The sequence below is a fragment of the Camelus dromedarius genome, chromosome 20, assembly GCF_036321535.1.
Source record: "Camelus dromedarius isolate mCamDro1 chromosome 20, mCamDro1.pat, whole genome shotgun sequence".
In the NCBI taxonomy this organism is placed as follows: Eukaryota; Metazoa; Chordata; class Mammalia; order Artiodactyla; family Camelidae; genus Camelus; species Camelus dromedarius.
The window spans coordinates 3,946,751-3,973,156 of NC_087455.1; the positions used below are offsets into that span (position 1 = coordinate 3,946,751).

A 26,406-nucleotide genomic window follows, 5' to 3' on the forward strand; every position below is an offset into this window, starting at 1 on the left:
AATGATGCGACTGTAACGGACGGCTTTTCCACGTGTGCCAGGCACTGACCAGAGACCGACACCAGGACCGTGGTGTCAGGAACGAACCGGGAGATGGAAACAGTTCTGTCTGCTGCATGTCAGTGTTGCTGTGCTCTAGGCAAACAGGCGTCTGTCCTTCCCTCTGTCCAGCGTCTTCAGCCAGAGAACTAATTCAAGTTTCTCTTGCAGGGAGAAGAAGGCAAAGAGGGCAGGGATGGAAAACCAGGGCCCCCTGGAGACCCGGTAAGGGACTCTTAAGTGTCTCATCATTTTACACACCAAATCAGTCGTTTCTCAGAAACAGCTACAATGTGTCCGGAGCCACTTCAACCTGGGCATGGTGAGAGTTATTTTCTATGCATCACTTCATTTACTTCCCCCCAGAACCTGCCAGGCGAACACTGCTGTGCCCATTTTACAGCTGGGGAAACTGAGCTTCAGGGAGTGGAATTGTGGGCCCTTAGTCACATGATGGGCTGGTGATGGAATCGTGACCCTCACCCGGGACTCCTGTCCCTCCTCCCTCTCTCTCTCTCTTTTTTTTTTTTTTTTTTACTGCTCCTGCAGCCTCAATGCTATTGATGTAGGAAGGGAAATGAGCAGGTAGACAGTGGCTGGAGTAGAAATGTGGTATCTGAAAAGCCTGTAAAACCCACAGAAGCCCGAGCTTCACCTGCCAGCTCCCGGGGGTGTGAGTTGGCCTTTTCTGCACCTTTGGCCTAGAGTTTTTGTTTTTTCTTTATCTTTAATGTCAGCTGCCCGGGCCACACAATGAGATGGACCGTGTGTTGTTGAGGTCCTGGCAGCTGTCGGCTGGAGGTGGTCAGGGATGTCTATGGACTTGCCCCTATGGCCTCACAGCAATCTTTCCTTAGGACGTCCAGTCCTTCTTGACTGCATCTGGGCTCCGTGATGGTGAAGCTTCACTTCCTAGCAGCTCTGAGCTGTGGAGCCCCGCCATCGAGGGGAAGACGGAAGGTGGTGTCTGGGGCTTAGAGACCCGGGTCCTCCCCAGTGCCCACTGGTAGGAGATAGTCAGTGATGGGGGCCCCCAACAGATACCAGGCAGCTGCGAGCCGGAGTGAGGACGTTTTCTAGATACTGACATGGGACTTCTCCAAGATGTATTGCTAAGTAAAAAAGCAAGGGGACAGGGCTGTGTGTTTAGCCAGCCCTATTTTGTATGAAAATGGGTCTGGGTATTCTTCTAGTGTTTACATAAAGGAACGATGGGAGACTCCAAAGATACCAAGAGACGTAGGTACCATCCATGGAGGTAACTGAGGATGGGTGGTCCTGAGCAGAAGGGACTTGTGGATGCGAAAGCAACTTTGTACTCCTTGGTGTATTTATTGTCATCTTTTTAATGTTTGGTGCCCTGTGCATGCAGTGCTTACTGATAAAATTAAATTAAAATATCTTATGCTAAAATTATGACCACAACCAGAAAAAGAAACTGGCTTTGGATGCTGGCTCCGCTCCATACAGTCTTTGTGACCTGGCATGAGTCAAAGAGCATCTCAGGGCTTCCGTTTCACTTCCGATAGAATGAGACCAATCGTGGCAACTGCCGGAGCTTCTGGAGAATCAAACGACGTGAGAAAGTGGTTAAACACCTCGGGCTTATCTAACTGGTAGTTAATTTAGTGAGTTGCTTTTTCCAGCTGCCCTGGTTTTAACTCTGGGCGAGGTTAGAGCTGTGGGGCCCGTGGAACCACTGAGTGGAAGCACGTGAAGGTTTCTACAGCGAGCTTTGTGCGGCCGTGACTGTTACGACTTCCTCTGCATCTTACGCAACTTGCCAGAAGCACCTTCTTTATCATTTTTCATGGGTGGCCAGATGCTGAAACTGGAATTCACTGCTGAGAGAAAAGGAAAGAGCTTACAGCAGCGAGCAAAGTGGAACCTCGTCTAAGCTGCTGAAGGCTGACGCCCAGCAGAGCACTCCCCTGGTGGGCAGGTGGCAGGTCGCCAGGCGGAGAACGTGGGAAGGGAGAGAGGGGCAGACGTGCCCACCGTGGCTGACGGCGACTGCGTGTGCACCGAGGGCCAGGGTGCTGAGTGCCTCGTTACATTCTCCGGTGTGATTCCCAGAAGAACCTGACGGGGTGTGGGTATCACTGTTGGCCCAGATGAGGAACTAAGGCCCAGAGAGGTTAGGTAGGCTGGCAAAGGTCACTAAGCTGGTAAGTGGAGCATCCAGGACTCACATCCTGAAGGCTGCCCTTGGGACTCAGCCCCGCATAATCGGTCTATTTATGGAAGATCCTTTCCAGACAGACCTGGCCCCGGCATTGGGCACAGACCAAGGTAAGACCAGGGCTGTTCTGGGTGAGCAGTGGGTAAGTCAGCATTAGAGAAGGCAGGGCTGGTTCTGCTGCAAGAGGAGGGGGTTCGGCAGCTCCCACCCGGTGGGCATCCCAGAGCTCACCAGTCTGTTCATTCTGGGGGCTCAGCGTGGGGCTGTCCTGACTTTATCACTCTGAGCTGCTGGGAGGGAAGTTGGCACAGGAATGAGTGGCATCAGAATCCCCTAAGAGCAGACCTGGACACCAAGATTTGGAGGCAGATGGAGTATTTGGGAGGTGACCGAGGAGCCCGGACGGGGTGAGGAAATGGAACAAGGAGAGAAGGAAAGCCACCAGCAGGCTGGTGAGCCAGACATTCCACTGGGCAGCTTGGGCCCACTCCCCCCGGAGCCCATCTGGGCGTGTGTGAGGAACCCGCCTGCACCGCTGCTCCCAGCCCTGCCAAGGCACCAGGAGGCTGGGGAATTTACCATCAACATCAAGCCTTTTTGACGGAAGATTGCTTGTGGAGGCAGGAACTCCCATGCACTTGGGCCTCAGGCACTTCAAAGTCAAGCACCCCGAGGGCCATTCTGTGCACAGCCTTCTGCCTGAGCAGGGGCTGCTCCGCAGAGTGACGGGAGCCCTCCCGGGAGCCGGGGAGAGGCGGCCGGGAAATGGCACCGGCTGCGGGGAGTGGGCGGTCACTTTCCACTCTGACTTACTCCTCTAACTTCCTGTAGGTTAGGGACACGGGAGGAGCGCCAGGCAGGTAGTAGCTAGGCAGACAGATGCTGGATGGGTGGAGAGAGACACAGATAGAATGGCGAGAAAGGCAGCTTTTAGAGTTTCCTGTTGCATCATTTTTAATAAGACATTTGAGCATCAACTATAGTGTAGGGTGAAGTATGGAGGCTCTGCAGCCAAAATGCCTGCCTTAGAACCCCAGCTATGTGACCTTGAGCAGGTCACTTAACCTCTCTGTGCCTTTGAGCTTTGCCTGGAGGAGAACAGAAGCACCTCCATCATGGGTGGTAGTGAGGACTCTTTGACACCGCTGTGTGACTCCCTCGAGTTGTGCCTGGCACGTGGACCACCCTCAGCAGTGGCTGGTTGTTACCATTTTTTTGCTGGTGTCTGGCCAGTGACGGCCGTGCCGTCTGACTGTGGGACAGGAGCCAGACTAGGCCTGTATACCCTTGATCACAGAGACCCATGACGGGGAGATTGTCCTGAATTTACAACTGAGAAGCAGATCCAGGGAAGGGAAATGACCCCCCACGATCACCCAGCTAGACTTGGACAAGCTGGGGCGGAAGGAAGAGCAAACCTGGAAGTCAGAGCTTGGTGCCTCACCCTCCTCCTCCCTGTAAAGTCTCCTCTAAATCCACGAATGCTCTTTTCCCTCTCTTGTCCCCCTGTGGACCCCATCTGACCCTCAAGGTTGTAAGCTGTGAAAATGAGGGGGATGATTTTGGGGAGTAGGCATACCCTCCTGTTACAGGGAGGGGGGGCCAGCATGCTGCCATCTTCCCATCGATCACACATGCCTTTTCATCCCCTTTCCCTGATCGTCGTGACCTTCCCCCACCTCTCATCACTTCATCTGGACTTCAGCTCCCAAGGCTCCCATTGGTTTTTCTTTGCTTTGTTCTATCCAGGGGCCATACCAAGCTGCTGGTCGCGAAGAATTTTAAATAGCAAAAGTGTCCCAATAACTTCCGTAGCGTTAAGAGAAGACGGTATGGGCTAAGGGAGGGGTAACTGCAGGCCGGCTGTCAGCAGGCACCACTGCTGGGATGAGAAGAGAATCCTTTTATGTGTTGCTGGGATTCAGTCTGGCACTGCCATTTATTAACTCAGTAAAACTGTAACTCCTCTGAGCCTCGGTGTCCCCATTTGTAACATGCACTCTTCACTAGCTGCCTTGAGGTGGTTTTGCGAGTCTATGTAAGGATATTTCTAACTAGGACAGCTGCATAATTTCTCATCCAGGCCAGAACACTTCTGAGAATAAAAAGGGGTCCTGTGGATGAGTGTTCCAGAGATGACACCTGCACAACCAGCACCGTCCCAGGAAAACCAAGAACGAAATAGGCTGGACCACACCGTGCTGACTTTTATGAACGAGAATGGACCAAGTGCCAGAGGATAGGGCTGGAGGAGGGCAGAGACTGGCTTGTGGGAATATGATACTGGGAGGCCCAGGCAGCCAAGGACAGGAAGATCCTTAAAATGTTGTCCTCAAGTTCTTCTTTTCTTCTTTACTCTCAGGGCAAAACAGGAGAGCCGGGGCTGCCAGGACCGGAGGGTGCCCGAGGTCCCCCTGTAAGTGCTAAATGTGTGTGTTGTCCATACAGAATAAGCCGTGAGCCACTCGGCTGTGACACAGTGGTTGGGTTCTCTGAGATTGCCCGGCTGTGGGTTCCAGGAGTATCTACATTGTGGTCCCAAGGCATCGGTACAGTGTCTGTGCAGTACATTCAACTCTTTCACAGGCCACTGCTGGAGAATGTATTTTCAGATTGTAGCCATTGTTACCATGTTGTTCTAAGTTTTCCTTGTTCTTACCCTGTCTGTTACACTTTTAATGGACTTCCTCTGGGTGACAGAACCTAAAAATGAGACTTAGTTTAATTTTGAACCCTTTCCACAGCTAAAAGGGTTTTCCCCAATTATAAAAGTAACTCATTCTCATTGCATGACAATAACAAATGATGATGGTAATAAAAAAGAAAAAAATAAGAAAAGCAATGTTATAGAGAAGAAAATAGTTACTTGTAGTTCTACAACACAGAAGTTACAGTTCTGTTAATGTTCTAGTATGATTCTTTAGTCTTTTTCCTACGTATGAAATTTGACCTGTGTATATCTAAATCTGTGTCTGTCATTCATGTGTCTAATCTCTATCTAGCTGTCGAGTTCTTTATTATATGGATAAACATATACAGACACCATTTCTAGAAAAATGAACTGTATGTATTTTGAGTTGTTGGGGGTTTTTTTGTTTTTTGTTTTTTTGTTTTTTTTTTTTTGCTAAATGCTTTACTTTCTTATAATTTCAAAATTGTTATCACAAGCCCTTAAATTTTCTTTTGGAAAAAATATAATTTTTAATGAAAATCAAAATCCAATTATCTGGCAAGAGGTAGGAGATCAAATGCTAGTTCTATTTCTTTAATGTGTTTTTCTGTTAAAAAAGATCAATAACTTACCTGGCTAGTATTATTCAATAAGGAGGAAATTAAACACAAAATAACACTTTACTTTTTCCCTAAATCTCCTTGTTTTTCACTTGATTGCACCGGAAGAAGAAACCTAAGAATAGGGAATGCCACCTCTTATGGGGGATTAAAACCCAGAATTCGTGTTTGGTTTTTGTTTTTTATTTGTTTTTACGATTGCTTTTGGTTTATTGGAGGGAGAGGGTTGTTGTTTTTGGTTTTTGGTTTTTTCCCTTTTTTCAGCCAAGGAGATCCATTTACTGGGACCTGTGTTGGGGAAAGACCCATCTCTCAACTGAGAGTTGTAAGGAATCCTACTTCAGTGCAGGGACAGAGGTTAGAGACCCAGGCAGGGGAATGAAGACCACCCCCTTGGCTGGCATGACATGAGTTAGAGGTGTGAGCTTTGAGGTGGACAGACCTGGGTTCAGCTTTCACTTTTCATTTGTTAACTTTGCGACCTTGGTCAGAGGACCTTTCTGAACCTCTGTTTCTTCTATGAAATGAGCATCAGAATAGCTCCCACTTCTATAGGGTCGTTTTGAGTACTAAACGAGAAGATGAAACATGTAGAATTCCCAGCCAGGTGACAGGGACATTGTACGTGGCTCCCTCAGTTGGTGCTTTTGGCCACGATTATATGGGAGGAGAGCAACCAGGCTCCCTGCCTCTGAGCTGGCTGGATTTGGGATTCTAGTGTCTTCAGGGAAGATGCTGGGACCCAGGCAGGCCCTATCCCCCTCCAGGGAAAGGGCACTGGCCTATCTCAAACAGTGGGGGGCACTGTTTTTCTCTTTTACAATCCTCACAGCAGCTCTGCAGAAGTAGCTTCTACCCCCATTTTACAGCTGTGGAAACTGAGTCCCAGTGAAGAGAAGGAAAGCACCCAAGACCCGCAGCTAGAAAGTGGGGTGCCGTGGTTCCGTTCCAGACCCGACTCCAGAGTCAGCCCTTTTCCTCGAATTTACTAGCATAGAACGCCCCTTTCTGTAGGTTAATCCCGTGAAGCTCCGCCAGGTGTGTCTTCCTACCCTCATCTCACAGGCGGTGATGCTAGGACTCCGAGGGGTAAGGTGACTCTTCTGAGGTCACAGTGGTTGAATCTGGAATCCATTCTGAGACGACGTCCTCTTCCTCCCGCTCCTTCTCCTGCCCCTCCCAGGGTCCGGGAGTTTCCCTCTCCGCTGCACCACCCTGATCCCACCACCCTGATCCCATTCCCCATCTGGGGAAGGACCTTCAGAGCCTCCCTCCCAAGGCCACCCATTCTCACCCCCCAAGTGGGGCGGAATCACACAGCACGTCTGCAGGGTGCTAACTGCAACCCCCACAAGAGCGGTGCCAGCCCTGAGGGCCGTCTTCTCCCCGGAAGGTCTTCACGTGCTTTCTGAAACCAGGAGAGAAAATCGGGAGTTAGGGTCTGAGAAGGGCCCTATCGGGCCACAAACTGCTGCCTCCTTGAGTGGAGTGTGACGTGGAGGGATGTACGCTGTAGTCAGACAGACCCAGCTTGGAGTCTTGCCTCCACCACTTATCTGTGATTGGCCTGAGCTCCTCATCTACAAAGTGGGGAAAACACAGCCCATCCTGCAGGACCTCCCTGCGCTGTGATGGGAGCACGTGTGATGACCGCGGCAGGGACACGGCCGGGCTCCGCAGATCGGCTCTTCCTCTTTCTCCTACAGCGTTATCCCTCCTCCCTCCCTCCCTCCCCTCCCAACCCTCTGCGGGTGGCATTTGTGCGACAGGCCCTTGCAGCCCTGCCCACATGCAGAGTGCCCAGGAGGAAGGGCCTCGCCACCCAGGCAGTCACCAGGGACCTGGCCCATGTCTGGTGCCAAGCAGGGCCCCGCGCACTGCAGCTGGTCACGGACGAGGGCAGTCAGGAGAGGCACAGAGAGAGGGCTCTGGGTTCAGCTGGGCCATCTCGCAGGTGTCTGTCCGGTCCCGAGCTATCAGCCTGATCTTTGGTGGACTAACTTCATTCTCTTCTTTCTAGGGCTTCAAGGGACACACGGGCGACTCTGGCCCCCCTGGCCCCCGGGTAAGTGGGCATCTCTCCATCAGGCCATCCCGGGTGCACCTGAGCTGGCCCTTCTAGCCGGCCCTGGGCCTGGCCAGGGCGCCGTGCTGTGCCACCTGAGAGAGAACAGTGGCGTCACTGGGAGTGTCCTCCTCGTCTAGTGTTTCTAGACATTTCTCCTGGGGACCAGACCCCGACATACAGCCACCTTGACTGAGTCAGCCTGGAGTCTGGTGGGTCACTGTCGGCTGTGCTCCCCGCAGACCTGCTGTCACGAGTCCTGTGAGGCCAGGGCTATTACAAGGCCTGCTTTACAGAGGAGGGACCTGAGGCCCAGAGGCTGTGGGTGGCTCCCCCGAGGTCCCAGAGCTGATGTGTGCAAAGCATCGGCTTTCCCCAGATGGCCTGGGTCCTGTCTTCTTGTCCGTTACCTTCCTCCATCTCTTCCACGTGCCCCAAACAGAAGGGATCTCAGGGTCCACCGGTTAGCCCCCCGCCCTAACCACGCTCTGTACGACGAGGAGAGAGCTGAGGTGCAGAGGGCCAGGTGGGTCAGCAGGTGAGGAGGTAGAATTCAGGCGGTTTCCTGACCATTCCACAGGTGTCTCCCTGCAGCTCAGAGAGTCAGAGAATGGCCCAGGATGCAGAGCTGTCCCTGGGGCCCCTGCTGACCCGGCCCAGGGTCAGGGCTCAGCGGGGCACTTTCCAGTCCCCCAGGGGCTGTCCTCCCGGCCACCTCCTCAGATGCTCCAGGACCACCGCGGCTGAGACCGCGGCATTCTGCATCTCCTCCTAACAGCACCTGTTTTGTTTCTGCTTCACCTCCTAGGGAGAGCCTGGTGCCATGGGGCCCCCTGGCAAGGAAGGGTCACCAGGAAAAGACGTGAGTCTGGGTGTCCTGTGGGGCCCGGCCGGGCCTGTGGGGGTGGGAGGGGGTGTACAGAAAGTGCTTAGTGAAGGACCAAGAGATGCCCCCAAATTGGACCAGGTGGGTGGTGCCACCTTGGAGGGACTCACAGGTGAATTCAAGGCATCTGTTGGTGGTGTCTCGCCTGCCGGCAGTACGGGCCGTGGAGTCCCAGACGAGGCCCTGGGATCTGGACTTCCACTCAATGGCTGGTGCCTCTGCTGTGTGCCAGACAAGGGGGCTTTGCTGAGTCAGCCCGGAGCTCTCTGTGGGCATCAGTGATGTGCTGCTGGATCTGGCCTCAGACGGACGTGAGCGGCGTTGCAGAGCCTCTCCCGGATCGTTTCCCCACCTCCGATGTTCTGTTGGCTCAAGAACCCATCACGGCTCCACCGCCACGTGCTGTGGGGCGCTGTGTGCTCCCCGCCTGCTCCCTGACTTGTGGCCTTGGGATCAGGGTGGGGCAAGTCATCTTTACCCCCATCTTACCGATAGAAGAAACCAAGACCCAGAGAGATCAAGAGACTTACTCGTGGTCACACAGAGAGCCAGGGGCAGGGGGAAGCAGCAAGGAGCCCAGACCCACCGGCTCCGCACCCCGCAGGCCAGGGCGATGGCCTTGGCACACGACACCCCGCGGGGCCGTCCGACGTGCGTGCACACAGCGCGGCCTCCTGGCAGCGGGCGCTTGGCCAGGGGCATGAGCACAGGGTCCTGAGGTCCAGAGCGGCCCCCTGCCCGCCCCCTTGTGTCCTCAGGACCTGCCTTTCTCCGCTGTGAGGTGTGCTCCGCCCCCTGGCCCCCGGTGTGCATTGTCTTCTTGGATGATGGAGCCGCAAAGGACCTTGGGAGAAATCCCATCTATCGCCTGCTGTTCCCCAGCAGTGGACTCCATCTTACAAAACCAGCCTAGAGCACGGAGGGCCCGCATGCAGTTAAAAGCAGAGCAGCTGCCTTGGCCCGGGGCCGCAAAGGTGCCTCTTAGGCGCTGCGGGGCTGTTGAAAATCCTGGTCGAATCAATCCCTCTTTTTATTTTTTTAATTTTATTTTATTGAGTTACAATGTTGTGTCAATTTCCAGTGTAGAGCGTAGGCTTCCAGTCATACATGAACATACATATACTCATCATCTCATTCTTTTTCACTGTGAGCCTCCACAAGACCTTGTATGTATTTCTCTGTGCTACACAGTGTATTCTTCTCACTTGGATTTCAGTAAAGGGCGTGAGAGGAGCTCCCCAGGCGGGAGTGTACGTGGGCTCAGCTCACCCTGCGAGGTCAGGGACAGGAACCTGGGATGCGAGGTCAGAGTGCAAATGCTTTCTTCCCTCCCTCTCAGCTGTCTGACTTTTCATTTAAAAATGCCATCTTCTAGAGCGTTCTGCCGTCTCATTTGTGTAGGAGCATGACCGAGCTTGTTGTCTCATGTATAACACGGGGAGAATTATCCCCATGTCAGGAGGCTGCCGGGAAAACCACGGAGGTGGTGGCGGTGAACCGCTCCCGCTGCGCCCCCGGAAGGTGGGCTCTTCCTTCCCGTGGTGACTGAGGCAGGAACAGCTCCAGGTCACTGTCCGGTGACTCAGGAGCACAACTCCAAGAGCAGTCCTCTTCCCTGTTTCTCCCCTGGGTTCCAGGCGGAGCCCCTGAAATCCCTGTGGGACCAGTGGAAAATGTCTAAGCAGGTACCTGAGTCAGTGAGTGTCGGGGCGGGGGGGTGGTTCCCGCGTCTCCTCGTCTGCTGGGAGCAAGCTGATCCACACGTGGCCGGAGGGGTAATTCATGATGAAGCATCTTGGACGCTGCTGCTGGTTCCCTCTGGGAACTGGGTGAACTCTGGTCCATGTTTGGAGCTGCGCCTCCATCGTCTTCCTGTGGCAACTGTGATAACTTGACCTCTCTCTGTTCCAGGGTGACGTGGGACCCACAGGGCCACAGGGTCCCCAGGGACTGAGGGGCCTGCCGGTGAGTTTTGCTTTGGGACCAGCCTGCTCCGTGCTTTGGCAAGGCCTGTTCCCATGGTGGTGTTTGGTCGGTTCATCCTGGTGTAGCCCTCTGGGTTGTTGAAAAAGTGACAGAATGTCTTAGCAGTTGGTAGATAGCTGCTGCCCTGAGCCCCACCTTGTGGCCCCGCACACACTCCCAAGGCTCTCTTCTGGGACCACCTCCCCACAATCCAGAAACTTAAAAGCTGCCCCCTGGCACGGCAGGGGTCCTGTGGGACCTCCCCTCCAGTCCTTCTCCAGCTTTAGGACGTTCTGATGTTCGGGGCACATTCCTTGTTCACTCGAGCTATCAGAGCAAAGAACTAGACAGGGAGGGGCTTGAACAACAGAACTTACGGTCTCTCGGTTATGGAGCCTAGAAGTTCAAGACGTTGCTAGCCTCACGTTCTGTGAGCTGGAAGTCCCAGGTCAGGGAGCCCGCGGAGCTGGCTCCTCCTGCAGGAGAGCCGTCCCGTGCCTCTCGCAGCGCCTGGTGGCTTGCAAGTGATCCCTGGCCTTCCTGGGCCTGTAGAAGCATCGCCCTGTCTCTGCCTTCATCTTCAGTGGTACTCCCCCTGTGGGCGTGTCTCTGGAGCAACGTCCCCTTTTTATAAAGTCACCGGTCATTGTATCAGGGCCGCCCCACTGCAGTATGACCTCCTCTTACTGAATGACGTACGCATTTCTGAATGAGGTCAAGTTCTGACACGGGGGGAGTCGGACTTCACGTGTGGGTTGGGGCTGAGGGGACCCACCATGTGGTTAACAGATGTTTTGAATATTATCCCTGCCCCTTTATGCACTTAAGCAGGTCATTCTCTTATCCAAGAGCAGACTGAGAGAATATGGGAGAGGGAGGTCGGAAGCGGTTACTCACATTCCTAGGTCTGTGCAAAGTGGGGCACACACCCTCCCACAGGGGCTGCTGCGATCTGCGCGCCTGGGTGTGGGCACGCGGACGTGATCTGCGGGGATGGTGCAAGGACGCATGCGGAATGGGTGTTACAAAGCAAAAAGAAGGCTGCCTCCTCATCCCCACCTCCCACAGAGGCAGCCGCTGTTAACAGCATCTTGCGTGTCTCTGAGAATATTTTCAGTACACCTACTAGCATATAGACAGAATGCACAATTGTCACACAGTTTTATCTTTGCAGCTTGCTTATTTTGCATAGCTTGTGTGTATGTATGCATATTTTGAATGAGTAATGGAATAAATGAATGAGTGAGCTTACAACTCACAGGCACATGAACTCATTCAATTCCACAACAATTCCATACTCGTAATATATCACAGACTCCTTTTACAAGTTGAGAAGCATCCTCTAAGTAACAAGGTGGTTTTCTGAGAGCCATGCTGGTGTGAGTCACAGCTCTAAGTGTGAAATCAGGCCCTCCACATCCCGCAGCCTCGCTGTTCCACCGTCCTGCTCTGTAATATCCTGGCCGAGAGTCCTGGCAGAACCCTTCCTTCTGTTTCTTCCACCAGGGTAAGAACGGACCGCCTGGCTCTCCAGGAGACCCTGGCACTCCAGGAAACCCCGTGAGTATGGTCCCACTGCTGTGATGGAACCAGGGCGAGCTTTGAAGGGTGTGTGGTCTGTCTCCACCGCGGGGGGCATCAGTGGGAAGAAGCGGTGTTTGGACCGTGGGACTCGGCTGGAGGCCAGCGGCTCCAAGAAGGACCTCTTTCACAGTTTAAAATGCATGTGATGAGGCACTGCTCATGCTGTTGTCTACGACCACAGGCATCAACAGGGCAGGACTATTTAGACTTTAAAAAAATGTGTTATCAGGTTGCACGGTGGTTGTCTGATGTTTTTAGAGGGTGGAGGGACAGGGGAGGCCAGCTGCCCCTTACCAGCTCAGCAGGGTCAGCGTGTGTGGTGGGATCGGGTGTAGCGCAGACCTGGCTGAAGAGGGTCTTCCTCCTGGTTAGGAGGCAGGGGTGGGGAGAGCACTGTTGCTTCTCGCCACTGACAACCAGCAGGTAGAGGAAGAGGGTGGCACGAGTCATCAGCAGAGTCCTGGTCTCTGGGTCGAGGATCCAAGGTGTGGGGTTCAGGTCTGCTCAGTGCGGAGACATGGAGGGGAGCCCAGGACTTTGATGGGTCCAGGGCTGCGTAAGTCAAGCCTGACCACTAGTCTCCTCCCGGCCTAGCCTTACTGCATATTTATTTGCTAAAACTGGCACCCTTATTGAGAAGGCCACCCTCGTGGTGTGCTGCTCAGGCAATCATTTCACTGGGCAGCGGGCAAACCAGTCTGGCCGGCTCACTGTGGTCACCATGGAAACTAGGGTGACCCGCTCATCCTGGTTTGCTGGGAACCTTCCTGATGGTCGCCCTGAAAATCCTGCCTCCTGGGAAACCCGCCATCCCCGGGCGCACTGGGCCTCTGGTCATCCTAGGAGCCCCATCTTCCCGCTGGGCCGGGGACCGCCGCGTGAAGGAGTCTGACCCCTTAGCACGTGTGGTGATGTTCCGTAGGAGCCACAGTGTGAGTCCTGTCACTGCTGCTGGGACGCTGCAGCCGGGGCCAGACTGGGCCAGGCTGGGTCATGAGGTGGACCCATCCCGGGTGCAGAGCTGGCCTCAGAGGAGGGGGCCGCCTATGGTGGCTCCCCAGAGAGGCTGAAGCTGAAAGATCCCCAAACACTTTTTCCAGAAAGTGATCCTACCAAAGCAGGAGAGTTGCTGGCGACTGGGAAGAGGAACTCTGCCTCACTGGGAGGTCACTGGGAGGGAGGGGCCCCCAGCACATCAGGGTGGTTGGGTTGAATATTTGTCCCTTTTTATTTCCGTTGCCTTGAATGGAAAAGCCTCTGACTCTTTACAGGAAGCTCTCCTCCTGCCCCCCCGCCCCATGGCTGGGGGTCCACTGCCCCCCGGGTCTCCCCCCAACACCCCCTCCAGTACAGGAGAGGGCTGTTCTTCTGCTTTGTCCATGTGTCAGGCCTTCAGGGTACAGAGGGGTTACACGGTTTCTGCATCTTCTTGAGTTGGCCCTGGACCTTGAGGAATGAACCCCATCTCCCTCTGCAGGGCCAGAAGGGCACCAAGGGAGAACACGGCAGCCCAGGACTCCCTGGCTTCCTGGGTCCCCGTGGGCCTCAGGTAAGCAGAGCATCCCGATGGGGGCCACAATGCCTGGCTCTGGGTGTGAGGGTCACGTTCAGCACGCTTCCTACCACCTCCTGCGTCCTCAGGCGCACCTGCTCTGCTTTGGGCGCTGTGACCTGGCATGCGGTCAGAGTCGCGTCGTGGTTTGGGGGACATGGGAGCGCGCTGACTAAAGCGTGAGCGCAGAGGTGACTCCTGCGCGGGGCACTCGGCTCCACCGCCCCCGTGGCCCCTGCGCCTTGGCTTCCTCCCTAGTCAGGCGGGGATGACAGCAGTGCCTGCCTGCGAGGACTGACCCAGACGACTCTGTAGTGGGGGCAGCAGCGGCACCCCGCCCACCGCTGACACTCAGCGCCTGTAACCACGCGAGGTGACCATTGGGGGAGGGGGGCCCTAGAACTTCAAGGATCCTAGAAGTGGTCCTAAAGGTGACTGAGGCCGGGCCGGAGGGTCAGACCAAGGTGGTGGTTTATTCAGGGCCACATGGTCAGTTTCTGCTCCCGCTGGTGCTGGAGTCTAGCTCTCCTGAGTGACAGCTCGATGCAGAGAAGCTGGAGGTGGATCCTTACCAGGTGTCCGGGCAGAGGGATGTGGAAGGACGCCCCACGTCCAGCTGGGCCCCCTGGTTCCTTCTGCACTGGCCTGCTGACTGGTGACGAGGGTTGTATGAAACACCCAAGAGTAGATGGTCTTCCCACGTTGCTGTCCTTCCCCCTCCAGCTGAATTCTTGTCCCTGAGGGGGACCCACGGCCAGGCCCACCCCGCCATCCAGGCGGTGACCCCTCCTCCCTTGTCCTCCTCGCAGCCTGAGCCCTCACGTGCTCTGTCCACTGATCCTTACTTGAGCCTTATTCACTTGGCTGCCCCGCTGTTAAAGGCCCAAGCCCCCTTCTGTACCCCCGAGTAGTAATCTGTGCCTTCGGTCAGCAGGTGCCCACTCTTCTGCACTCACTTACCCCTTAGTCACGATGGTGGCAGATCATCTGTCTGCACCATACAGCTGCTAGTCCCATTTTAGAGATGAAGAAACTTCGGCACAGAAGGTTTAAAGAAGTTTGAAGGAGACTGTCCACAGATCCAGTAAGTGGAGGAGCCAAGATTTAACCCAGACAGGCCACTCCAGCGCCCAGTGTCTTACTGGTCGTGAGCCTGCTTCTCAGGGAGGCCTCCTGCACAACTAGATAATCTGTAAAACGGACATCCCGGAGGCCTCCTGGTGGCGTCACAGCCATCCCGTTGGCGAGGAGCCAAGACTGTTGATTCTGCTTCCTCCCCGGGACCGTTGTTTGCCTTCCTCTGCCCAGGCTGACCGAAGAGCCCCATCTGGGATACCGCTGGTGGGCCGCTGGTGGTTGTCTTTGCCGGAGCAGGACTTGAGTGAAGCGTCTGTTTCACAGACGGTCACGGGCTTGCACTGTGCTGCCACAGCAGAGCTAACTGGGACCTTGTTCTGTTTCGCAGGGAGAGCCCGGGGAGAACGGAGTCCCGGGCAAGGAGGCAAGTACCGCACCCCTCCTCCTCCGGGGCCCCTTTCCTCGGGGAGACATGGGGTCGCTGCACGGGCGGTGACACGTGCGGGCTCGCGGGCCTCTCAGGACTCCCGCACTTGCCCCTGTGTCCCGCCGTCGCTGTGCTGAAACCCCTAATGCTTTCTGAGGAAGGGTCCGCACTTTATTTTGCATGAGGCCCACAGACCTTGTAGCCGGTCCCCGGTACCATCTTGATATGTCTCTTTCACTTCTCTGTCTCTCTGCACCCGATCCATCAACAAGCACGTCGCAGCTCTGTCCATCTCTCCCCTTCTCTACCGCTGGGCCCTAACCTGGACCGCCATCGTCTCTCACCCGGGCATTTGCAGTGACCTCCTATCTGGTGCTTTGGTCCAGCCTTGCCCCTCTGCAGTCTTGCTCCTGCCAGCACCCATGGTGACCTCTGGCGTAGAACACACGTGAGGCCATGTCAGTTGCCAGTTCAGACCGGAGCTGTCAGCAGAGTCCAGGGTGCTCCGAGACCTCTCGCTTTCTCCGCGCCAGTCGCTCTGGCCTTCTGGGTCCTGAAACATGCCATGTTCTTTCCCAAGTGCTTTCACACACATTGGGCCCTGTTTCCAAAAAGCCCTTCCCCGGCTTCCCCACCCTTCCCACACCCATTCCTGCTCATCCCGAAGTCTGTGCTGAAATGTTGCCTTTGCCCACTTTCCTTGACCGCCTCGAAACCAAGCAGATACCCCACTATCCTCTGTCCTCTCACCCTGCTCTGTTCTCCTGTGGCCCAGGTGCCTGGGACAGAGCAGATTCAAGACTCTGATAAATTATGAACACAAGAGTGAATGAATACAGAGGAAATAACCCAGAGGCTGTGTCTGTGAGCTCTGTGCAAACTGGCTTGTCTCCTTCAAAGTCCGCACCCTCCCTCCTGAATGAGGAAGACCCGTTTTCACTCTGCACCATGGCTGGTGCCGGCGGTCCAGGGTGGGCCTTGGCCAGAGGAGAGGAGATGGGGGGAAGTGGGTCAGGCCTGCAGTTTCTGCACAACTGGAGAGGACTCCTGGAGGACCCACCTCCTCCAGGACCCCTTGTCCTTAGCACACAGCGGCCTGCAGAACCGGGAAGGGCAGAGGTGCCCAGGCAGATGGGATGGCTGGTTGAGTGACCACCCTCCCTCGGTTTCATTGCAGGGGGCCCCTGGGAAGCCTGGAGAGCCAGGACCCAAAGGAGAAAGGGTAAGTGGGGTCGTGGTCACCTTCCACGGTGGCAAGGGGACTGTGTCCAAGGCTTTAGGAAGCAGCCCGGCGTGGAGAGCTGGCTGTGTGGTGGCTTCTGTGTTCAGCGTCCCCCGAAAATCATGAGCGAAGGGAGGTTTTCACCCGATGTTGTTGCAGTCGGTGTTGTTGGTTTTTCCCTTTTTTTTTTTTTTTGGTTGTTATTTTAAGGAGTAAAATCATCGCAATTACAAATTCAAAGGCGAGTGCTTCCAGACTTTGACAGATTCCTCTCCCCTTCCCTCCGTGTGTGAAAGCTTGTGCGCGGGGTGCTCAGAGCCCAAGGTGCCAATTTGCCAGGAGCCAGATTTGTCCCTGGAGGTGACAAGGCAACAGATTTTCCCATAATGAATCGCCCTGGCGCTGTGCTCTAAAGGCCTTTCTTTACACTGTATTCCTCCAAAAAACACTTTTTTTTTTTTTTCAGAAACGCCAGTGTGGGGAGGGGGCCTTCTCCCACTCCTGACACCTGCTGCTCCTTTCAGAGAAACTAAACATCTCGTTCACCCACAGCCCTCCATTTGGTCCGCGGTCACACTGTCCCACTTTGCATGACACGGACGGCGCCGTCTCCCCACACTTGCCCTCAGCTTGTTTTCTGTGGTCCTGCGAAGACTATCTCTGCTTTCCTTGCAAGCTGGTTGAGTGAGGAGCTGGTTTCCCCTACGAGCCAGGAATAGAAAAGTAGAAGCAGAGAGCGTCAGGGATTCTCACCCCCTCTTGACCTCTCTCCCTTCTTCCTTCCCGGTGACTTCGGGCCCCAGGGCTGCTGGTTCCTGAGGATGGAGCGGGAGTGGGTAGGGGGCTGTGCCTGAGAAGGCACTGAGGGTCCTGCCACCCAGGGGCTTGTGGCCACCCCTGGAGCCACTGCGTGCGGGGAGCGGCTTGAGTATTGATGGGGAGCCAGGGCATTGGGACCACAAATATGAATCTTCTCTAATACCTAATCAATGAATGGAGTCTTCTCTGATGCCGAGTTAGTAACGGAGAGCTGCCCTGCCCTGGATAAGCGGCATCGTGGAGCGCTGCCAGGCAGCGCTCCGGGGAACGTGTGAAGCAGGAGACAGGCCCTCTCGCTGCCACGGGAGGCCGAGGGCTTGGATGAGCAGGAGGTGCCACACCGCAGGCCTGGGTGCTGACGCGCACGAAGCGCCCGGACTCCCGCGGACCCCAGCCTTGAGGTCACCTGTGAACGACAACAGCGTCCCCATGAGACGCATCGCCTTGGGGAGACCCAGGTGCCCCCTCAGATCAGGCTAAATTCTCTTTGTAATTCACTGTTCTGTCGGTTGAACAAAAGCAGCGTGGAGACATAGTCACACAAGGCAAATCGCGGAGCAGAGTCTGCAGTGAGGAGGAGCTGCCCCTTCCACCGCGGCCCTGGCCCCGGCCCCTTGGGTCCAGGTCCGTCACCATGCTCGTGCTTGGCGTCCTCCCCGGGACTGTGCGCGGGCCTCCGCTCACCCCCAGGACGTAGCAGCCTCTGCCCGCTGTTTGGCTCTTCCCGTTTTTACGTGTGTCTGTCCCAGGTGGCTTCATAACTGCACCGGCCTCCTCCTCACATCCACCATCGTCGCGGCCCGTGTCCCGTTGCCATCTGTTTGCCATCTTTTTCTCCCGGTTCCTCCCTCTCCGCTGCCCCCTGCAGTGGAGCTTTTACACCCTGAGGCCGTTCATGTGGCCGCTGTCTTTTCAGACTCTCCGACAACTGAGGCTTGCTGGTCAGATACACAGTGGCACATGGGGCAGAGGACCGGATGTCCCGTGGTTGCCATGGTCCCCAGATCATTGATCCAGGGCTTCAGTGTCTGCGCCAGAGATGGAGGGAAAGAGGTCCAGGCAGTGTCCATCCTCCCCGGGTCCCCTAGAGCTGCGAGAGGTGGGGGGGGCGATTACTGAAAGTGAGACACCTCGGTCTGACGAGTGCCACTGGCCCTCCAGCTGACAGGGGACAGAACCGGGCCAGAACCAGGCCAGAGGCTCCAGTGTTGGTCTCGGAGGCTGGCCTCTGTAGCCAGTGCAGGAGCTGCACTGCTGGGACAGAGCACAGGGTTGGGACTTGGAAATCAGAGTTCCCGTCTTGTCCTCTGCAGACTACCTGCCAGGACTGAGGTTTCCTTTCCAGGCCTGCAGGAGGCCGAGGACCGGGGAGTCCCTCCTGCATCCGCAAGTCTTGTCTGGCCTGGGAGCACCTTCTAGTCCTTTGCTTACTGACACGTTGTTTTCCCCTCTAGGGAGATCCTGGCATCAAAGGTGACAAAGGACCTCCTGGTGGGAAGGGCCAGCCTGGGGACCCTGGAATCCCAGGCCACAAAGGTTATACAGGCCTAATGGGCCCCCCAGGACCACCTGGGGAGAACGGGCCAGTCGGGCCTCCGGGGCCTCCGGGCCAGCCAGGATTTCCCGGACTGAGGGTAAGGATGCTGGTGATGCCTCAAACATGGGGCTCCCCGTTTACTTCTCCTCCCTGAGCCTACCCTTCCATGTCTGCCCAGAGGGGTGAGGATAGCCTCTCTCCTGACAGGTGTGTTGAGGTGGTTAAAGTAAAAAACACGTGTGTGGCGTAAGAAGCTTCTCGAGAGTAGAGCCTGTCTCCTGCTCCGCCCTTGGCCATTGGGCTCTCCTGCCCAGGGGCCCCGTGCGACAGGCTCCCGAGAAGATGCAGGCGGTTCTCTGCGACCGACCCGCCTCCATCCGATGCCTGGCTCTGCCTCTCTCCTCTCTGCCTGTCCATGGCACATGTTCTTCCCTCTGGGTCTTGCTTTTCCCAAAAGTAAAAGGAAAGGTTTATTTAGAGCAGTTTTTTTTCTTCGAACATATTTTATTCTAGTGGCAGAACTCTTATTTTGCACAGACTGCTAACATCGGCCCGCGTTAGGTGTAGAGAGAAAAAAGCAGAGCTCAGTGGAAGTGTCGGTGGGGGCTGGTTGCCAGGTCCGTGTGATCCCACCTCCCCTCTCCGTGACCCATGTGGTCTTCTGGGGACCCTCACATCCCTCAGAGCACAGGCTTAGTGACCTCTGGTGCCCCACTGGCTCTGTGGTCCTGTCACTTCCCAGGGACCATGGTCAGCTGGAGTTTCAGCTGCCCTGGAAGAGGCCGGGCAGCCAGATCCCGTCTCTCAGCCAGGTGTGGGGTGCCGGAGACGGGGGGCTCCCACAGCCCCATCCCCTCTGCACTGAGTCTTTGTCAAGTTCTCCTGTTCCTGCGGCTGCGGGTAACCATAGGCATTCCAGGACTAACATAAAACATTAGTAGCCAGAAAAGAATAAGGAAACGGAATCCATCTCATGTGGTGCCAGGTGCCAGGGCCGCCCAGATGGGCACAGGAAGAGCTGCACCCTTGGGATGGACACTGTCAGGATGGAATCTGAGGATGAGGGAGGAGCCCGCTCTCTCATGCGGGCTGTTCTCAAGGGTCCTTCTAAGGAGCCCACGTGACCGTGGGAGCCCAGAGGCAGCAGTCGGCTTCTGTGACCTGCAGCCTCCTCTGCTTCTGTGACCTGAGCCCCAGAAATGTGTCAGACACCTGCACAGAGCCGACGTGTACAGAGCAGGGAAAGCCAGACCCTGGGGTCCAGAGCAGCCAAGTGGCCAGAGGGAGGCAATCAAACACGGTTCAGTGCAGGAGGCCACCTGGGAGCTGGTCCTGAAGGTCCCCAGGACTTTGGTGGGGAGAGCGTCAGAGCGGACCTCCGGTCCAGTGCTGGGGAAGAGCTTTGTGGGGAAGGAGACCCAGCTGAGAAGTGGGAGGGGTGTAGGGGAGGGAGACAAGGCAGGGGCCTCAGGAGCCCGGAGTCCAGGGTATCATCCAAGACTGGAGATGCTGCCTGTGCGAGGGGGAGAGAGGAGGCGACTCCGGGTGTCACAGGGACTGCACGAGGGAGATGTGACCCCTCTTGTTTCTTGAGCCATCAGGGGTCTCAGGGTACAGGAGCTCCTGGAAAGATAAATGAACTCCGCCTTCCTCCCTCCTAGGGGGAGTCTCCATCCATGGACATCCTGCGGCGGCTCATCCAAGAAGAACTTGAGAAACAGCTGGAAAGTGAGTAGATTGGGTCCTGGGTGCGCCCAGCCCCAGGAAGCAGTCCTTTCACTGGTCCTTCAGCACTTCTGCGGCCTCAGAGCGGCTCGTGCAGAAACCAGGATTGCAGGGCAGCGGGCAGGCTCTGGTCAGCTCCACGCTTGTCTTTGGGGAAGCTGGAATTGCCTCTAGGAAGGGGAGCTCACCACCTACAGAACCAGCTTTGAGCGTTCATTTTTTTTTCTGGGCATTCGGTTGTTTATCTAATCAGCGAGTCACTTTGGCAGCCTGGTATGAGCCTCACAGAGCTCACAGCCCCGGGGAGGAGACGGAAACGCAAACAGACAAGATGACTTCAGTACAATGGGAACATGTCTGTGATTTAATTTGGCGCAGAGGGTGTTGAAAGAGGACAGATGAAAGTACCTAAGATAGCTTAGATGGTGGGGAGCAGGTGAAGGAAGGCTTCCTGGAGGAGGGGCCGTGTGGGCTGAAAGCAGGGATGAGACCCCAGTCCTTTGGAACAGCACGTGCAAAGACCCTGAGGGGAGCCAGAACACGCAGAGCTTTCGAGGAACTAGAATCCTTTTAATCCTTCTGGGCTGGATTTGCTGCTGAACCCCAGTCTTGCACGAGCCCGGTTCATGGCAGGTGCTCAAGAAGAGAGCGGTGGGAAGGCAGTAGTAGTAACGCCAGCGTGCAGGGCTTGCCCTACGTCAGGTGGGGCTGTCGGCGCTCACACGGCTCGCAGAAGCCTCCGTGAGCCTGTGAGGTGTGTACGACGGTCAGGCGCAGAGATGCTAAGTAACTTACCCCAGGACGAGGAGGTGGTGAGTGACCAGGGTTTGCATGCAGGCAGCCTCACTATAGAATCCAGGCTCTTAACCACCCCGTTCTCTTAACTAGTATCCACTCCCACTCCCCTCTGTGGTGGAAACTGTTAGAAGAAAGTCGCAGACAGCCCTGTGGGAGGGAGGCTGTGAAACCCACAGCCACCCCCAGCACAGATAGACAAGAGGGAAGGACCCATTAATCACGGGGTCGTGTTCAGACAGTTACTTGGCACCCGCCATGTGCCTGACTCTAAGTTGGGCATGTGGACGCAGTGCTGAGCACGATGACCCTCGTCCCTGCTGTTTTGGGGTGTCCAGGCAAGCGTGGTCTGTCTCCACACACGGGAGAACCGAAGACCATTCCTCGGAGCAGAGGGCACAGAGCCGGGCTCGGCGGGGAGGGAGGGGACGAAAGGAAGGAAACCAAAGGCTGAGGTGGCAGCCCCCACTGTGCGGGGCGTGTCCCGGGGTCTCCTGCGTGGGAATCTCCACCTTCTGCTTTTGGGGGTTTGACTTACTGGGGACAAAATGGGTCTCCGCCCTGAGGCGTGTCCACCGTTGGGCACAGATGAGCCCTGTTTTGAGCCAGTTTGGACGAAGCGCCTGCTGGACCAAGTCCTTTCTTCCAAATGGCCTTTTGAGGAGGAAGCATCGGCTCCACTTTAAAGATGGGGACATCAAAACTCAGAGGAGTTAAGCAGTTTTCCCAGGTCTCAGAGCCGGACCGGCGCCCTCGGGCTTCCTGGTGTGGCGGCACAGGGTGGGGGGCTGCCTTGGGGAGCCCATCGGCAGGGCAGTCAGAAGACTGCCGCTCTGCCCTGGTTTTACCAAGACCCCGGGGGTGTCGCCCTGCCTCTCCGGCTGGGTCAGACCACCTGCAAGATGAAGGGCTTGGCCTGCTTGTCTGGACTGTATGCAAACAGAGAAAAGCTCTTGGTGGCCGTCGGGTGGGCACTGCGTCCCCAGTGCAGTAGACATGCGGCCGGCAATTGGACCTCTGGGTTTTTGAGCCAGTTCTGTGATCGTAGCATGTTAGACACCAAAGGATCATTAATGACATCATCTCCAGCCTTTCCTCTGTGGGTGAGGAATTCAGCACTTCCAAAGGGAAAGTCGCTAAATAGCTTTGGGTAAGCCACTTAAATCCCACCCCCAGCGACCTCAGCTTCCTCAGATTGACAGTGACAGCCACTCCTGCTGCTGGTGCCCCTGTCAGAGCTGCTGTCCTGCCTGGATGGTCACAGCGATGCCCCCGGGCACTCACCTTATGCCGGGCACAGTTTTAGCGCCTTGTCTCGTCTGGTCTGTCCTCCCCCCCACCCAGCGGGGTAGGTGCTCCCTCCCTGCCTCAGTCTTGCAGAAGAGGCAGCGGAGGCTACGAGGTCGAGGAGCGGTGGCTGCACTGGGACCCAGTGCAGGCAGCCCGGCTCGGGAAGCAGTGCCCGTGAGCAGTGCCCGAGTCCGCCCCGGGCCAGAGGGCGCGGGCCGCGCAGCATGCTGTCTGCGGGGTCTTTGTTGCTGTTGTCTCGCGGCCGTTACTGTCTCCTCGGTCTGAGCTCTGCAGTGAGTCGCTGTCCTGCCTTTGGCCCTTTATCCCTCCTTGGTGAAATGCCTCTGTTTTTCCTGCTCCACAGCCAAACTCACCTACCTCCTGGCCCAGATGCCCTCCGCGCACATGAAGGCCACCCAAGGCCGACCCGGGCCCCCGGGGCCACCTGGAAAAGATGGGCTTCCAGGTCGGGCAGGCCCCATGGGGGAGCCAGGACGGCCTGGGCAAGGGGGTCTGGAAGGACCCTCTGGACCCATGGGTCCCAAAGGTGAGTGAAGACCCGGAAGATGTGCCTGGTAGACGACTCGGGGGCAGAGGAGGAGCCAGGGTGCGTGGCGCTCGCTCCAGCTGAACATGCGTAATTCATGCCCTTCTCATCCCCTGCAGCTTGGTAACACCCTGAGTTTTGGCATCATGTAATTTTTTCATATGCATAGAGGTTTTCATACTTGACATTTTTGTAAAATTATGCTTCTGCCAGGAGGATTGAATCGGTTCACTCCTACTTTCTTGTTCTCTCTCCATCTCCGCTGTTAAGTTTCAGAGGGTAACGCAAAATGCCCTCTTCTCTTGAGTTTGGAAGTAACCGATGAATAAGACAATCTCCAGGCAAATGGGCATTAAAAGCCAGCTTTACATTTGAATAAAGTGGTTTGAGCTAAAGCTGGAAATGGTCACTAGCTGTCCAGCTCTCAGGTAGGGCCCTTAGCTGGGCATGGCTGCTCTGGACAACAGAGGGTCCCCCCTGTGAGGGCCAGCGCCTGCCCTGCGTAACGTAGCCCACAGGTGCAAGCAGGCCAGAAGGCAGTCTCTTTGCAGGCTGACAGTTGTGAAAGGGCGGGAAAGGACCTGACCCCAAACTCATCCACCTGGTAATTCACTCCTTCTCTCTGTCGAGAGAAAAGCATGGGGCAGAGAAGGAAGCAGTGGTCTAATTTAGCTGCCACTTGGTGACTGGCGTTTGGGGAAATGCATGCCCATAACATCTTCCTCTTTCAGTCTTCCATTCTTAATTCTTCATTCATTGACTTACTCCTTGTTATGTTTCTTCTACTGACTGTTTAAGTTTGTGTCCAAGTCCTAATTCTGTTGGTTAGTAAAGCAAAATACATGAACTAAACGTCAACAAGAAAGCATAATGCACAGAAAACATCAGGCTATGACTGACCAATTGTAGTCATTACAACGAGAAATAAGAATGGCCTAAAATCTCCATAAACTAGCAACATTTCAATTTGGATTCTAAAAGAAAACGCAATATGTTGCATACAGGAGGTATCCTGGAAACAACATGGCAAAAAAAAAAAAAAAAAAAAGAATGGTGAAAAAAATAGTTGAGAGGGACACTTCAATCAAATCTGTATAGTGTTAACCAAAATACAATCTCAGATACCCTCCCAGAAGGAATGGGCCCTCTCTCTTCTGCATCTCTGTTGTGGCGTTAAATTCCTGTGATTATCAGTACTTACCTGAGTCTGCTTCCCGTCATAGTGTTCTCTGTGCCCCACTGCATCCACCTTACTAGAATTCAAGCTTCTTGAGAGCAGAGTCTTATGCAAATGCAAAATTGTGTATCACCCAGCTCCTTCCTGAGAAAGGCTCAGGTGAAATGCTCTGAGGACACGGTCCTGTAGGCGTGTGAGTGGATGTGTGTGGCCATGGGTGTGTGTGTAGGAGAGAGTGTGGGCGTGTTTGGTGTGTTTATGAGGGTGTGCGTGTACGTGTGAATGTACGTATGTGCGTGTGCAGTCGGGTCGTTGTACCCGGGAGCACGTGTTTACACGTCCACACGTGTAATTGAACATGTTTTGGAGGGAGTGTCCATTCATCTTGGTGTCCCGTGGGTATGCTTCTGAACGCAAGTGTGTGCTCGAGTGCGGGTGACGTGAACGAGTGTGTGAACAGGACCAGGCTGCGAGTGTGAGTGTGTGTGAGCAGGGGAAAGCCGCACCAGCAGTGCTGGCCCTGCACACCCCCACCCCCGGCGTGGGGAGACCCCTCTCTCCCTCGTCACGGGCCTCTGCCGTCAGAGATGCGTGTTTTCTCACCAGGTGAGCGAGGAGCCAAAGGTGACCCAGGTGCCCCTGGAGTCGGCCTCCGGGGCGAGACCGGCCCCCCCGGAATCCCAGGTAGGAACAGCGCTGGGGTCTGGGGCTGTGGGGGGCCGTCCGCCGGGGGGGAGAAGCGCACCCCCCAACACACACACATGACAGCTCCCCGGCCTGCACGGCCACGGGCCCCAGGAGAGGCTGGGAGGCGGGTGGGAGACAGGAGCACAGGTTGTTTTGTTAAATCATCTAAAGTGCCAGCCCCCTGGCTTGCTGTGAAAACTGCTGTGCCCCACGAGCCCTTGAGGTGTAGCCCGTGAACTAACGTCCTGAGAGCCCCTGATTTGGGGTTAGAGAAGTCTGGACGGTGCTGGGAACTGGGCTTCCCTGAGACACCCCGGTTCCAGTTGCCTTCTCTTACGCGCTGTGAAGGAACCTGGCGTAAAATAGTAACACTCATTTCAGTTAAACCGACATTTTCCACACTCGCTTGACTGCAGGGTGCCTTTTTCTTTCACGACGCGCTGACTGTTCTCAGAACACCCTGGGGGGATGCTGGCCAAAGGGCAGGGTGTCCAGCCGCCCGGCCGTCCTGGGGCTGCGGGGTCCTGGGCCGTGGCGCCTTCAGGCTTACCACCCGGACAGGCTGGCCTCCTGCCTGGCGGCTGACGGGGAGGCCTCCGGAACACAGCAGCCCCGTGTTCCGAGACGAGCTGTGAAAGAAATCAGGATGAACGGCTGCCAAACTCCACCTCACTGAGGCGTCTGCTTTTGTCTAGATTTAGCTTCTGTGACTCCCTGAGCCCGTTCCTGAGTACCCGGCCTGTAGGGGCTCTGACTTCAGCATTTCTGTCTTCTTGATTTTCCAGATTTCCTGCGGTGCGCGTGTATTATTATTGTCACTAGTGAAGATAACCGGAAATACATTATAAAGTGTTTGACAGCTTGCCTACTTCTCAATAGCTTACAATATTAAGAATATTTTAAAACAAGGCAATTCCAAATGGAGATTAACAGGCAGAACAGAAACCATTTAGATGGGGAAATAATTGTACTAATATGAGGTTGAGATAATGTCTGTACTTTAGTGTATGAATAACCCTGCTTGTCTCAAAACTTGATAGAGGCAGGAATACAGAATAAATGACCGCTACCAAAGCACGGACAGAATTCATGCAGTGTCGAAAGATCTTTTAAAGGAAAAAGTTTATTATTTTTTTCTTTTATAGAGGGACTTGGATTTTCTAACAGGGCGATTACTAAGACTTAAGAAAGAATATCACTGTCAAGGTTAACTACAACACTTAGCATTGAGCTTCCCAGTTGCCAAAGCAAAAAGGGAGGTAGATTGATTATATATATTATGATGCATAAGAAATGGAGACATAGAAGTGTGTCTTAAGTAATATTTTCTAGGTCTAAATTTTGACTGCTGTCAGTTACTTACTTCTTACCTACATTGTCTTTGACTATGATTTGCAGAATAGTTTAACACAGTCCCAATATGTGGTTCAAATTTAACACATAGATAAAGCATAGAAACTACTACATAGAAACTAGAATAAATGGGACAATTTGGATATTGGATAATGAGGTGTCACCAGGCATCTCTAAGGATGCATG

General features: G+C 55.1%; 1 protein-coding gene across 5 annotated transcripts in view; it reads left to right on the plus strand.

The window, feature by feature from the left end:
• Positions 1-26,406, plus strand: part of COL22A1 (collagen type XXII alpha 1 chain) — a 213,937-nt gene that overhangs the window by 185,908 nt on the left and 1,623 nt on the right. For 4 of the 5 annotated variants that reach the window (XR_004132600.2, XM_031439674.2, XM_064476812.1 and 1 more), the window contains 13 exons: positions 211-264; positions 4,584-4,637; positions 7,533-7,577; positions 8,386-8,439; positions 10,375-10,428; positions 11,935-11,988; positions 13,490-13,561; positions 15,030-15,065; positions 16,246-16,290; positions 18,564-18,743; positions 20,308-20,374; positions 22,821-23,003; positions 24,787-24,864. Coding sequence is in view for 4 of the 5 variants with exons in the window: in XM_031439674.2 (XP_031295534.1) it covers positions 211-264; positions 4,584-4,637; positions 7,533-7,577; positions 8,386-8,439; positions 10,375-10,428; positions 11,935-11,988; positions 13,490-13,561; positions 15,030-15,065; positions 16,246-16,290; positions 18,564-18,743; positions 20,308-20,374; positions 22,821-23,003; positions 24,787-24,864 (976 nt within the window). In the remaining variant the exon portion in view is untranslated. The remainder of the gene's footprint in view (positions 1-210; positions 265-4,583; positions 4,638-7,532; positions 7,578-8,385; positions 8,440-10,374; positions 10,429-11,934; positions 11,989-13,489; positions 13,562-15,029; positions 15,066-16,245; positions 16,291-18,563; positions 18,744-20,307; positions 20,375-22,820; positions 23,004-24,786; positions 24,865-26,406) is intronic. The other variant, XM_031439676.2, reaches the window with a different exon arrangement.